General features: G+C 33.3%; 1 protein-coding gene across 1 annotated transcript; it reads right to left on the bottom strand.

The window, feature by feature from the left end:
• Positions 1 to 2,904: 2,904 nt before the first annotated feature.
• On the bottom strand, positions 2,905 to 13,960 carry LOC148308362 (chymotrypsin-like protease CTRL-1). The gene is made up of 8 exons (XM_088261848.1): positions 13,834 to 13,960; positions 12,849 to 13,142; positions 11,402 to 11,578; positions 8,929 to 9,175; positions 7,770 to 7,879; positions 6,357 to 6,527; positions 6,118 to 6,274; positions 2,905 to 5,146 (listed from the first exon to the last, which is right to left on the bottom strand). The coding sequence occupies exons 2-8, from the start codon at positions 13,125 to 13,127 to the stop codon at positions 4,932 to 4,934; spliced, it is 1,356 nt and encodes a 451-aa protein (XP_088117974.1). The 5' UTR covers positions 13,128 to 13,142; positions 13,834 to 13,960; the 3' UTR covers positions 2,905 to 4,931.
• Between the last annotated feature and the right edge of the window lie 1,196 nt (positions 13,961 to 15,156).

Below are 15,156 nucleotides of genomic sequence, written 5' to 3'. Positions count from 1 at the left end.
TTTATTCAATTCATATCATAGTGGGTAGGATGATAAATGTTACACAGTGTAAAAAGTGATGAATTAAACCATGTAATGATATGTCGTAAGACCTGTAAACGCTTAGACCTTTATATTCTTGTTTATCTATGTTGGAATATAAAAAGAAAACATTGTTTTTTTACAATGGCATAAAAAAGGACTTGAAATGAATCCACAAATTTTAAAATCGGCTGAAAAATCTCCAGGCATTCAGAAATAGCCAATTAAAAGTTAAAAAAAAAATTGAGTGTGTCCAAATACTTGTTCACAGAATCTGGATTATCTCCAATTACAGCAGTTATTTTCATATTATTATTTGACATCTCATCAAAGATGATTCAAGAACAATGTTTCAAAATTAGTTCACATATATAGAACTTTCAAGAAATTGAGTAGTGTGGTTGTCAATAATGGGTAGAATTGGTGAATGTTACACGTGTGTAAAGTGATCAATTAAACCTGCCTATGACGGTCGTCAGCCCCGTAAATGCCCAGACTTCCATATTCTTCTTCATCTTTGATGAGATGTCAAAAAATAATATTAAACAAAATAGTTCAAATTGTGTCAAATCTGTAGAATTCTTAAAAATTGTCTAAAAAAGTCTACAGGAATTTAAAATAATAGGTAGGTACTAACCATTTAAAAAAATAATGAAATTAGTCTAAATTAAATAGCGTCGAATATCCCCACAAATTTCGAAATCAGCTAAAAAGTCCACAGGCACTTCAGAAACAGGCATTGACAGTTTCCAAAAAGACAAGAAACTAGTCCAAATAGTATTAAATCTATAGAAATTTCAAAATCAGCTCATAAAATCTACAGGAATATCAAAAATAGGTACTAATAGTCTTCAAAAAGTAAGGAAACTTGTCCACATAGTGTCAAATCTCCACAAATTTCAAAATCGGCTCAAAAAGTCTCCAGGGATTTTAGAAATAGGTTTTAACAGTCAAAAACTGGTTCAAATAAAAGCTCATAAAATCTACAGGAATATCAAAAAAAGGTACTAATAGTCTTCAAAAAGTAAGGAAACTTGTCCACATAGTGTCAAATCTCCACAAATTTCAAAATCGGCTCAAAAAGTCTCTAGGGATTTTAGAAATAGGTTTTAACAGTCAAAAACTGGTTCAAATACTTACATTCCTTTTTTCGTGAAATATACATAATACTAATAATTTGTAGGATCGTTAAATCAACAATTTCTGGGAGCCCCGTAAATGCCCAGACTTCCATATTCTTCTTCATCTTTGATGAGATGTCAAAAAATAATATGAAAATAACTCCTGTAATTGGAGATAATCCAGATTTTGTGAACAAGTATTTGGACACACTCAAAATGTTGTAAATAAATTATCTGGTCAAATTATAAGCTTAATAATAAAAATGAAAATGGTATTTTCTGGCGTTTCTCATGTGTGTGATTATAATCCGGGATTCGGATCTCACATACTAATATAAGAGTTTCTGCTTAATAAAAAGCTTCTTTACATCTCACCAATGGATGTATCTAGTGAAGTTTTAGTGATTCGTGAACAAGGTTTCTAAATTGGTTCATATATATAGAACTTCCAAGAATTTGAGTAGTGTGGTTGTCAATAATGGGTAGAATTGGTGAATGTTACACGTGTGTAAAGTGATCACTCAAACCAGCCTATGACGGTCGTAAGCCCCGTAAATGCCCAGACTTCCATATTCTTCTTCATCTTTGATGAGATGTCAAAAAATAATATAATTTCTGGGAGTATCATTTGAATCAACAACATCTTTTGAGGGATTTATTATTATTACATTATTACATTATTGCAATATTAAATCATGACCTTATGAAGGATAACATAATATCTATCACATAGTTGAGGTGAACCGCAAGAAATAGGCGTAAAGTATACTACTATACCATGAAGATACAGAGAATGTATCTACATTAGAGTCAATTCCGACAAGAGTGTCAATGCAGGAATTTATGTATAGATGTGTAGGTCCTCACCAAAAAGTAACATTTCCAACATTGCACAAAAAATCCTTAAAATGCAAATCTGTTATGTTTACTGTATTCTATCAAAATCTTAAAAAAACGTGACCAATCCTGTGTTAAACCAATATGAAATGATTAAATCGTACCAAAACGTAACAATTTTTTAACCTGGAGTTCCTGACTGCTTAAAATCATTTGTAATGGAAATGTAACGTTTTAGTGACGACCTCCACAAATACAGTGATGCTTCGTATAACGAACGCTACTATTTGTATTGTAGGCTATGCAGCCACGCCGTAGAGTTTGCAGCGTTGGCGTGAGCAGGACGGAAGCGTAACGAGACGAACTAAAACGGAGATCTCCGAGCGGAACCGACGATGAAGCGAGATATCTCCGAAACAGCGAGAACTGCTTGGTTCGTTGAAACAGACAGACGTTTTTATTGCGACTTTCATTTCACTTCTTTAACTATATAAATATATATATTGAAAAGTATTTTGTAATTATCTGATTCCAGTGTAAGCGCATTTATTTAAAAACAAGGACTTACTGTAAGTACAGCATTCTTTCATTTTTACTCTGGTCACCCAATCTACATCATAACGGCCATACGCCACCAAAAACCAGCCAGAATTAAAATAGCAACTTGCTATAGTATCATTCTCTCATATCTTCAAGTAGCGTTGTCGTTTCATCAGATTCAGCCCATTCAGGTTTTAGAAGTGAGTTTTTGGCCAAACACTCGATCAATTCTCTTCCCCATCCTTACTTAATATATTCTTGTTAACCAAACTCAAAAAACCTTTGAAAGGAAGAGGATTTGAGATGATTTCCGAGAATAAGGCAGATGCGACAAGAAGTTGAAGGACATCACAAAAAAGCGTTCCATAATAATAAAAAAAAAAAACATTTTTTCATTATTTATTGTCACTGCAGACAGTTGGTAGAATTCCATTAAAAATTTTTGGGTAATATATCCAAAATTAAACAAGGATTTTAGATTGAATTCTACTTTATTTAAATATATACAATGATGTATATTGTTACGCGTTTCGTCTTATTAAGACATTATCAAAGAGTTTGATAATGTCTTAATAAGTAGAAATGCGTCACAATACACATCAGTGTATTTATTTAAATAAAAGTAGAATTCAATCCAATAACCTTGTTTAATTTTAATTTTAACATTTTTACAAAAACGAAACATTTTACAAAAAACACTAAGAATATTTTTTTGTAGTAATAAAACAGCAACGATACATTTTTTTCCACTTTTATTTTATTTGACCAGTGATTGGGTTTCGTCGTTACTGACGTCATCATACTGGTTTGCTTGTAAATTGAATTGTACCATTAAACACGTAGCGACACGAACTATAACAATTCTGAAGAAAAAATAACTGGAACAATTTTTGTTGAAAAAAAAATCACAATATGTTGCAATAATATATATGTACGTTACTTTTTTATTTTTTATAGCAAAAAATAGACAAGAGTAAAAGTAGGCACTTCAAGTGAATAAAGATAGAGTAGAAGTGTTTCAAGTAAGTACAGACAAAATAGGGATATTTATGCTCTTTTTTGTATTTAAAAAGCGTTTTTAATTTGGTGGTGTGGTAATATAACATTCTCCATATCATTCATCATTACCATTTAAGGGCGTTTGTCCACTACACGGAATTACACGGAATCTTACCGTCCGACACGTCAGTTAGCGTTTTAAAACGATGATTGGCTTGCGCTTTAGTCCATCTTTCTTCGGATCGGTGCTCTTGATCGGTGCGTGAACACGTTGCGCGTAAATTCGATCACGCTAAAATGTCGTAGTCGCTTTCATTTTTCAAAACCGGACTGCCGGACTGTAAAATCCCGGGTAATGGACAAGTGGCCTAAAAGTGGCTTTACGCAAAGTGAACGATGAACTATAAGGAGAGTGTAGTATTTATGGTATTTCACTATTGTAATTTACGATGTAGAAAAGTATACCATTTCCTTTATTTAAAAAAATCAATTCCATTTTCCGTTGCTTTCCGAAATGACTTTTTTTTTAAAAAAACTATAGATTTGGTGTTTAATTTGTAGAACTTCATTTTAATTTATGTATTAAATTTTAAATCAAACACTTATTTTTTGAGTATAGTAAGTAGTATTTTATTGATAAAAAATAACATATCAAAATAATTTTGTGACAATTATTTCGCCTAGTTATGGCATTTTTAAACGAATGTCTATTCGAAACAACTGTCACAAAATTAATTTTTATAAATATTTTTAACGATAAAATACAACTTAGTAGACTCAAAAAATCAGTGCTTGATTTAAGATTTAATATGATAGAGTTACATGACTCACGTAGGTCTTGGGAGTGAGCTGTCATACAGAGGGAGGTCACAATAGACCTAATATGGTCGCAGTGACATAAGGGATGCAAGATCCCTTGACCTCACTTTTTTTATATATAAATATGTATGATTTGCCTGTATTAGAAATAATGAAAACATTGGATCATGGCACGTTTACGATTCTATATCATATGATTTGATTTGCCTGTATTAGAAGGAATGAAAACATTGGATCATGGCACGTTTACGATTCTATATCATATGATTTGATTTGCTTGTATAGAAGGAATGAAAACATTGGATCATGGCACGTTTACGATTCTATATCATATGATTTGATTTGCCTGTATAGAAGGAATGAAAACATTGGATCATGGCACGTTTACGATTCTATATCATATGATTTGATTTGCCTGTATTAGAAGGAATGAAAACATTGGATCATGGCACGTTTACGATTCTATATCATATGATTTGATTTGCCTGTATTAGAAGGAATGAAAACATTGGATCATGGCACGCTTACGATTCTATATCATATGATTTGATTTGCCTGTATTCGAAAGAATAAAAACATTGGATCATGGCACGTTTACGATTCTATATCATATGATTCCTTCTTTATCCAGTCGATATATTTAGCAGCGTCAGTGAATATGACGTAATTAGTTGGGTCACAAATCAAGTCTCCTGGATTTGAGTAACTTAAGGAGACGACTCCTCGAAGGAACCAGGTTTGCTGGTCACCGGAAGACGATTTCGGGAAGAACATCCCACCACCGCTGTCTCCATTACAGGCGCTTGTACCTGAAAAAATGCGATTTAAATAGAGAAAAACCAACAATCTTTTCGACATGTTTTAAAAAAAAATCTAAGGTTAAAAACAACTACATAGCTCACTACATCAAATTATTCCAAAATTAATTTGATCGTTTATTTTTTCGCTTCAAATGGGATATTTCCCAAATCAAATCGGACGAATTTCTTTCATCTCACCATAGATGTCATTAGTCACATTTTTTTTCTAAATGTCACTAATTTCTTTCACCTCACCATAGATGTCTCTAGTGAAATTCTAGTCAATTCTAGCACTTCGTTTCGAATTTGAACAATATATTTATTTATTCATTTATTTATTGAACGGCTGAAGCCTTTAAGATAATACATATTGTGGCAACCCACAACAATCGAATGAACGAGCATCATCGAACACGCTGTGGCAACCCACAACAATCGAATGAACGAGCATAATCGAACACCCAAACCGAGCTCGCACCGAACGGGAACCAGAACGTCACATTCCGTCACCGCCCGTCCACTGATCGACACGTCCTTCAACTGTTCTCACATTAGAATCACGCGATTATTCTTAAATATTTCTTGATTGTAATTTTCTAGAACTGAATATAATTTGTGTTAAAATTAATCCGCTTTCATCTTGCTTCCCTTCTTTTAAATTAAGTTGGTGTTCAACTAGAACCCATAATATATACAGTATCTAATATAAAAATACACTAATAGAGAAACAAAAAGTCTTATAACAAATAGTCCTAAAACATAAAATCATAATAAAATAACAAATAGTAAGCACTGGTAAATACACTCCTTCAAACACTATCTATATTTTGAAGTTCCAAGAATTGGAGTAGTGTGGTTGTCAATCGTGGGTAGAATTGGTGAATGTTGCGCGTGTGTCCCCGTAAATGCCCAGATTTCCATATTCTTCTACATCTATGTTGAGATGTCAAAAAATAAAAATAAAAACAAAAATTGCTTACCATTTCTAAATCCAGCGCAAAAGGCCTTGTCGTGAAGAAATTTGCTATAAAATTCAGGCTTACTCCGTAAACATTTTGTCGCAGACACAACAGGCATTCTAGCCTCGGCTAGCTGAGAAGCAAATACTCTACCTCCAGTGAATCCCCATCCAGTAACCTATGAAAACATTAAAAAATATATCGATATATACACATACATATATAAATACAAACATTTATAAAAGATCTTTAGTTCTTACATATCCTGGTTCACCATTGATGACGGAAGATCGCGAAATGTCATCCGCTGGCCACATACAAATTGGTTGTACGAATTGTCCATAGGAGACTACAGCAGCAAGAACGGTAATTGCAATATCATTCTCCAGAGTACCGAAATTGAAGTTGGGATGAAGAATTATCTTGAAAACCTGTTAAATAAATATTTGAAACAAATATGAAGAATGTGTTTTTGTAAATTTATCTAATTTTGTGCCGGTAAGGCAGATTCGCAATGCCGTCACCAGATGTCGCGCACGGCATTGCCGATAGAGCAAGACGTCAGATGAAAAAACAATATGGAGTTCGGAGAAGAAAATAGTATGGAAGATTAATTTAAATAATATAATAATGTATATGTTATAGAATAAACTTTAACTGTCGTTTCTTTGATTACAGAGCAACACATTTGAGTTTTTTATTTAATACTTAAAAGCAAACTATCACTTCGTTAGATATAAATATAAATATATATCCCACACGACACACCGATCAAGCTAAGGTAGGATCAGGCACCTCGGTAGTTGGAGCGCTACACGTAGCGTAGTCTAGGGATAATCCTCAGTAATGAGGAGTAAGACGGAGAAGGCAATCAATTTAAAATAAACATCTTTATCATGATATGAACACTACCTTCACATTACCATCGCATTTCCACTCAGCCATTATTCTATGAATAATGGTTTAGTGGAAATGAGATGACTGATCATTCTCTGTAAATGTCTTTGCACTGTTCCGTGTCTGTCTGCTGTGCTGGTCGGGATTGTGGGCATCTGTGTACAGGACAGCGTCGGGTCGGAGTCGGATCTAGCTGACTTCTTCTTTCTGTGCCACTTCTAACGAAGATCGGCGATCATCATGGCTATCTTCACTTTAGATGCTGCAGCTCTGAACAGAGATTTGGTGCTTCTGCCAAACCATTGATGTAGGTTTTTCAGCCATGATGTCCTTCGGCGTCCTTGAGTTCTTTGCCCCTCAATCTGTCCTTGTATGATTAGGTGGAGAAGATGATATTTTTCATTTCTCATGACGTGTCCGAAGTACATCAGCTTTCTTTGCTTGATGGTTGAACTAGCTGACTAATTGAACTAAATACTAGCTGACTAATTGAACTAAACACTCATCCCTTTCACTGCCTGCACCGGGGTACTTCTAGAAAATTTGGTGACTTACAAACTTGTACTTATTTAGATTGGCAGTGACTGGGATATTGAAAGCTTTTAAATGTAAATTCACAGTGAAATTGGGATACAATTTTATATTGTGTCACATTTTCAATAAATTTCGCAAAATAGTTTGAAAAAAAAATGCTTTGCAAGAGCAGATCTGCCAGGAAGCCTAGATGCTTCTGTATCAGATCTGGGCATGCGGTGGGACAGCTTTCAATATATTACCTTCATATTTTGTAATTCCGAGTCGACAGGCTCAAAATTGAATTTACCAAGTACAATCAGCAAGCGATCAGGAATAATAACAGAATGCGCTTCTATCACACAGTGTCCAGCTAGAAAAAAATAAATTAATGTTTAATACCATGATCTTGATAAATCTACGTCACAACTGTCGTTCAGAAAATGTGATTCAGTTGGCTTGGCCATGTACTCCGCATGCCTCCCGAGAACTTGTTTCTTTTACAAGGTATGAGGCTCGCGCCACCCAGGACGACCACTGCTGACAATTCGTCGTCAGTTCTCGTCTGAACTTCGGGATCCAGACCTGACTTGGGAGGATGCGAGGGAACTGCCAGCTGACAGAAAAGCATGGAGGCAGTTTGTGGATTTCTTGAATGTTTTTCGCAGATACTTTGTGGCATATTTTATAAACTTTATAAAATAAAACAACTTTGTTTTTAACCACTTATTTATTGATAATATTTTTTCTCCAACCGGTTTTGACAAGAACGTTATCTTTATCACAGTAAAACACGTACTGTTTAATCCTGATGATAACAAGATTCTTGTCGAAACAGGTTGGAGAAAAAATATACAAATTAAAACTCCTATGGAGTGTTTGACTATCATCTCCTAAGAAGACAAACGCGTCACGTATTATATACATAAATAATGTAGAATTCAACCAAATAAACCCTATTTTTTGTAACTGCAGACAGTTGGTAGAATTCCATATTGAATTGTTGGGTTATATATCCAAAATAAAACTAGGTTTTTGTTGGATTGAATTCTACATTTATTTATGTATATATTAAATACGTGACGCGCTTCGTCTTCTTGGAACATTATCAAACACTGACTAAAAATATTTACAAAATGTCCTTATAAACTAACAATAATTGCTATTATTAGGTCTAGGAGTACATATAATGGTGGGTATTTCGGTGGGTAATGTGGATTTCTATGAGTGTCAAGATAAGCAATGTAGTTGAATTTCAATTAGGGTACATATATATTAATTTAAAAACTTTGTTTTATTTTGGATATATAACCCAACAATTCAAATAAACCTTGTTTAATTTTGGATATATTACCCAACAATGCAATATGGAATTCTACCAACTGTCTGCAGTTACAATAAATATTATATGTTACTATTTACCTGTTAGGACTCTCGAAGGTGACAGCAAGGTCCCACCGCAGATGTAAGACTGTGTCGCTGAATCAGTATTTCTCTTATACAATGCCGCATGCCAAGGCCAGTCACCAGCCTTGGACGTATATCCTTGGGTGATTAGTGGTGAATGGAAAACTTGCCTTCTTCCACAAGCGGGAGTACTCTTTTCCGGTATCCTCGGTGACGATATCGCCGATGATTGGTCTCCAACAATAAACTGGTCGAAATTTCCCTGCAATTTTTTCTTTATCATTAACAGTTATCAATAGAACACTCTCCTTATCATTCATCGTTCACTTAAAAAAATAAGTGGTATTACACTTAGTGAACGGTGAATGATAAGGAAAGTATTGAATCACCATCTAAATTTTATATAACTATTACACAATGTCAACAGATTTGAAATTGAATAAGATGTAAATTATATACTTTATAAAATAAAACAACTTTGTTTTAACCACTTTTTATTAATTTACTTTATCCAACCGGTTTCGACAAGAACCTTGTCATCATCAGGGTTTTTTGTAGTACATAAACCCTGGTGATGACAAGGTTCTTGTTGAAACTGGTTGAATAAAGTGTACCAATAAAAAGTGGTTAAAACAAAGTTGTTTTATTTTATAAAGTTTATAAAATGTGCCACAAAGTATCTGAGAAAAACATTCAAGAAATGTAAATGATATTATTATCTCAATAAAGGTAAATAAAAAGATGGAAGCAGTCTTTGTATTTACAGGGCTTTCCTCCTGTCATAAGCTAATTTTTATTCACTTTTTGCATGTGTGACATTAACCCTTTCCGGTCCCTCAAAATTAAAAAAAATCTAGGTAGACAGTTACATTCCAATTGGAAAAATCTTTTGTCCTCTGCTCCACATACTGTTGTAATAGATACGAGTGACAAAAATGTATGCTTGGAATTTAAATAAATAATACCTATGATGAAAAAAATGTTGAATAACATCCGACATGGGACCTAAGAGCAAAAAATCGATGTCGAATGAGATTCGACATTGGACCAGTAAGGGTTAAACTTATGACTGACAACTAAATAAACCAAAGCTTCATGGTAAAACAAACACTGAGATGGACTACCCAGTCTGGCAGCGAGGGTGATCTTTCTCTCAGTGATCTAGAGACTGACAATGTATGAGAGGTAGCTTGTAGGATTCCAGAGGCAAGCGAAGTGGAGCAGAGGAAAACAGTTCGTCCAAGTAAAGTGTAGGAAAAGTTAACCCTGTCAAGATAGCTGGTTACTGCTGCTAACCACAAATTTAAAATAAATTAAATAAATAAAAAATTATTAATACGAAAAGCCATAAACTGCAACATTTTGAAACAATAGATATTCATAAGAATATAAATAACAATAAACCCATAATTAACAAAATGACAATGAGTAAAGCCTCCCCCCTTTTGTCTATGTTCCCTCTGATAAAAAAAAAAAAAAAAAATAAAAATTAAATTAAGAAATAAAAATAAGAAACAGCTACTACCCCCTCTTCAACCTTCAACGTCCCAAGACCCAACTCTAAAATTTACAATTAGCTTCACATACGGTGTTTGAAAATGATGCGGAATGCATCGAAACACGTGTCACAGTAGATTTTAAGAAATAGTGGTGTTTACTAAGTAAAACATTAATTAAAAATTAAAATAAATAGTGCCTACAGGTTTCTAGTTAAAACCATAGTGCAATATGTGTTGCATATGTAACAGAAATAGTGCTTGTATAGATTTCATGTTGGTATCATTGTCTCGGAGCTTATTTCAGACTATTTATTGTGGCGATGTGCACATGTCGGGATATTTATAGGTTATCCGTATCTTAGTTTATCCATTTTGTAAGGTTATTGAACGAAATAAACAAAATGACAGGTGAGTTATAGTCATAATTAGACTAAAAATAAGAAGTGTTATATATTACCTCATATTTTCAAGAATAAATGCTTTTATTTATACTTTACAAAACAAAGTCTTTGTTGCTTACCACCAGGCACACAATGTGCACTTTTAATTTTATTGAGAGGTAAATTTGTATCAATCTGTGTGCACAATTTTCAGTAATTTTTCAGTTGCTGTATACACTTATTTGTAAATAATTTCTAGAAATAAAAATGTGTTGAGTAAAATATTTTTTATTCTGTCATCAAAGGGTTAAAAGGAAGTATCTACAACCTGGGGCCGAGGAGAGCCGGCCCCAACAGTCTACAAAGACGGTAGGTTGGGATGGAGCTGGGAAGAAGAAGATCCGTGATTGACAACCACGCTTCTCAAATTTCGAAAGTTTTATTTATGCAGTACACAACGGAGTTCTGGTTTCAACCCTTATGTATGGAAGCGAAGCATGGAGTTGGCAAAAGAAGGATGAAAGCAGACTGAATCGCGATCCCTCAGACGAATTTATGTCATGTAATGCAAAAAAAAAATTATTAAAAAAAACTAAAAAAAAAACTCACGGTCGTAACTCCATCGGGACAAAGGTCATCCCCATTCACATTGAGGCTCAAAAGGTTAGGGACTCTGCCGCCTTGCCGCCCTCTCACAGTTACCCCAAGCGTGTCCTTTTGAGTTGTATGTGTGGTAATCAAAAATGATCCATCTTTATTTGTTGTAATACGGCCGTAGTTAGATGACTAAAGAGAGTGTTCAATAAAACAATTAATAAATATAATAATAATAATAGTAATAATAATAATAATAATAATAATAATAATAGTAATAATAATAATAATAATAATAATAATAATAATAATAATAATAATAGTAATAAATAATAATATCTCTTTATTCCAGCTTGACTAAGTGGTGGGTGCAATACTTAGTCAGCCATATATGTTTTACAACATTTTTTATATACAATGAAATTAAAAATAATAAACAAATAAGAATAAAAATAATGAAACCAAAAATATGAAAAGAAATATTAATTTACTTAACCCTTTCCACTTTTTCCTCATAATTATTTTTTAATTTTTTTCTCATAATTGATCAGCTACTCTGATCAAAAAAATGCGACGTTTTTCTACCATTAAAATAAATATTTTGGTTCCCTTATTTTAGGACACTGTCTGGCAATTTGTATGACCATGTTAATTAAGATTAACTGTATTTATCTGAATTTTTTTTCGGTAGAATATACTTGGGTGATAGAGAAATCAGTGATTAAAGTTATACCTGCGCCGGGCCAGACATTGTGGCCCACGGAGCTGCCTACTAGAATCATACGGGCCAGAATGTCTGACCTACAGAGTGGTAAGAGTTAAAATGAAAATAACTAACATCTAAATACAATTATCTTTGAGATTTAAACATGACTTTACAACAGTGTTCCGCAACTTTTTCTTTTGAAAATACACCTACTAAATTGAGAAAATTAAGAAATTGAACCGGTAGTCACGAATAATAATAATAATTAGTCTGCCTCCGTAGTGTAATGGTCAGCACGCTCGGCTACCGTTCTGGAGGTCCCGGGTTCGATTCTCAAGGGAGGTAAAATAAATATAAGTGATTTTTTCACTGTCATATTTATTCAATATTACCCTGGACTGATACCTGAAGCGGAGGGCTGATCACCTTTCCTTCATGTGTAAACGATCAAGATAACACTGCGTTTATATGACGCAGTGCCCTATGCACCATTGGGGTGCGGATAAGGGTTTTATTATTATTACGATTTTTAGTTTTATTATTATTGTCACGAAAATGTGTACTTATTTTTTAAAGTGGTATTACATAAAGTGAACAATGAATGATAGGAAGAGTGTTATATTACCATACCACAAATTTAACAATGTTTTTAATATGCAAAATATAATCTATAATGCTTATCCTCAGCCTTACACTTTTTCCTTACATCACCAACATATTTTCATACTTGAACATATATTAATAAATGAATGTTACCAAAGTTAGGTTGACAAACGAATCAAATTTGAGCTTGATCTTTGAGTTGGTTGGAAAATCAGGAAATCCTCCTTCGTATGTTTTTATGAAGAGATAATATTTGTTCTCGTCTTCCGGGGGTTCTCCTGTCAAAAACTTTTCTAGAACGCTCGTAGTTCCGTTACAAGGATATGCGAACACTGGAGGCGAGTTCAACAACACTGCTGCACTGCTCAGATTGTCTCCAAGTAAAAATATAAGTAATGTTACTAAAAGTAAACTTTTGCTTTTGATCGTCATTATGCCGACGAGAATCTGAAAAAAATTAAAAAATTTAACTGTGCGCTTGTTGACTCTGTAGTGCGTTGCTCCCCAATCATTGGTCTTAGCCATGGTCCATCCAATCGAGTTTCTCCAAGGCATGCTTGGCTACAAAGTTTAGAGGAATGTCGCTCACTCCTTTCAACAACGTCATACATAAAAAATCCTCACTTTTCAGCTGTGCATGTTTTCGGAATGCACAGAAAATGTACTATATCCCAGCAAAAGCGGCATATTTTTAACTTAATATTTACCCGCTATAGGGCAAAAAGTGTTGTTTTTGCATTTTTAAGAAAATGAAGTGTTTAATTATTTTTTTAAATATACTAAATATTTTTCAAATGGAAAAAAACAATAAAGGTTTTACCTAAAAATATCTGTTGCGCAGTAAAAAGTTCAACAAGTGGCTTGATATTTATTTTTAATGCATTGTATTATATGTTTAATTTTTAAAACGTTCTCCTGAAAAATCAAGTTTTTTGATTTATGACGTTCTTGAAAGGAGTGAGCGATATGTAGTAGTTCCAAAAATTTGAGTAAGTGTGATTGTCAACCATAGGTTAACAATGATTTGGACATACCCAAAAATACAGAAGTATTCCAATATCAATTATTCCTACATTCATACTACTTTGAGAATCACACAGTTAACAGGGTGTCTAAAAAACAATAATTATTTACTTACCGGTGTTTTAAATGTCACACATAAGTATTTTTTTGAGCAAAAATAATACTTTTAAATAACTAAGACGATATTTGTAATATATTTATCCACCAATGTATACATTTAAGAATCAAAAGATGATTCGACTGAATTCAACCGACAAAATCAGCTTGTTCTACGAGTAGGTACATAAAACCGGTTGAAGGATGGATCATTTAAAAAAAATAGTTACGGAACAACGCCAATGAAACGGACACTTTTGTCAAATCTTGTATATTTTATGACACAGCAAAAACATATGTGCATTTATCATATTTATATGATTTCTCTCCAATACAAAATACGAATATAATAAAATAAACTCTGTATAAGCAACTGATTTAGAAATTATAAACAAACAGGCAGAATTCAGACCATTTATTGAGAACATGATTATTAAATACCAATAGTTTATTAAAATGGACAGAGGTCACTATGAAATGAATTAAGTAATAAAAAAAACCTTTGTAAAATCATTACAAATGAAGCATAAATATAAATTTAAAAAAAAAACTGGTGTGGTTATCAATCATAGGTAAAATAATGAATGTTACGCAGTGTATAAAGTGATCACTTAAACCAGCCAAAATCAGGTATTAAGCTTTTTGAATGCCAAAAATTCGTATTCTTTTTCATCCTTGTTGAGATTTTTTTGTTGATATATACATAATTTCTAAGTGGACAAAATTCAGAATTTGTGAACTAAAATTTGGACACAGTTAAAATATTGTGAAGAAATATAAACGTTGAATAAAAAATACTTGAAAACCATTGTAAACCTTTACATATAAATACGTGAAAATATTGACCATATTTTTTTAAAGAACGTATAGCACACACACAAACATTAATAAACAATTTTGTCTGCCTGTATGGTATACTGGTAGCCGCGTTTGGTTTCCATGCTGAATGTCCCGGGTTCGATTTCCAGGGGGGTCAAAAGAAATATTAAAGTTTTTTCATCCTAATGTAACAGCCGTCGCTGTTTGTCATTAAAAATACTTAAGGTTTGTATCACAAGGTTTATTTCACAACACCAGCGCAATACAACTTTTTGTATGATCTACATTGGTCTCGATCCAGGGAAGGAGTGCGGGTTGCCAACGGTTGTTATCTAGTACACGTGCTCCAGGCAACCTGGCGGGCATGCATTGGCTGACATCATTCCCCAATCCTTAACATCAATATTGCCATGTTACACTAATATCAATTTAATAATACTGTGGACTACTACATGAAGTATAAGACTTAACACCTTGCTTTCATATAATTAAAGATCAAATTAACGTTGATAACCACACCACT

The sequence above is a fragment of the Brachycentrus maculatus genome, unplaced genomic scaffold (genome assembly GCF_059751285.1).
Source record: "Brachycentrus maculatus isolate JH-2025_06_01 unplaced genomic scaffold, ASM5975128v1 h1tg000168l, whole genome shotgun sequence".
Classification (NCBI taxonomy): Eukaryota; Metazoa; Arthropoda; class Insecta; order Trichoptera; family Brachycentridae; genus Brachycentrus; species Brachycentrus maculatus.
Note: the sequence above shows the minus strand (reverse complement) of the source record. Positions and strands in the feature narration are given on the sequence as shown.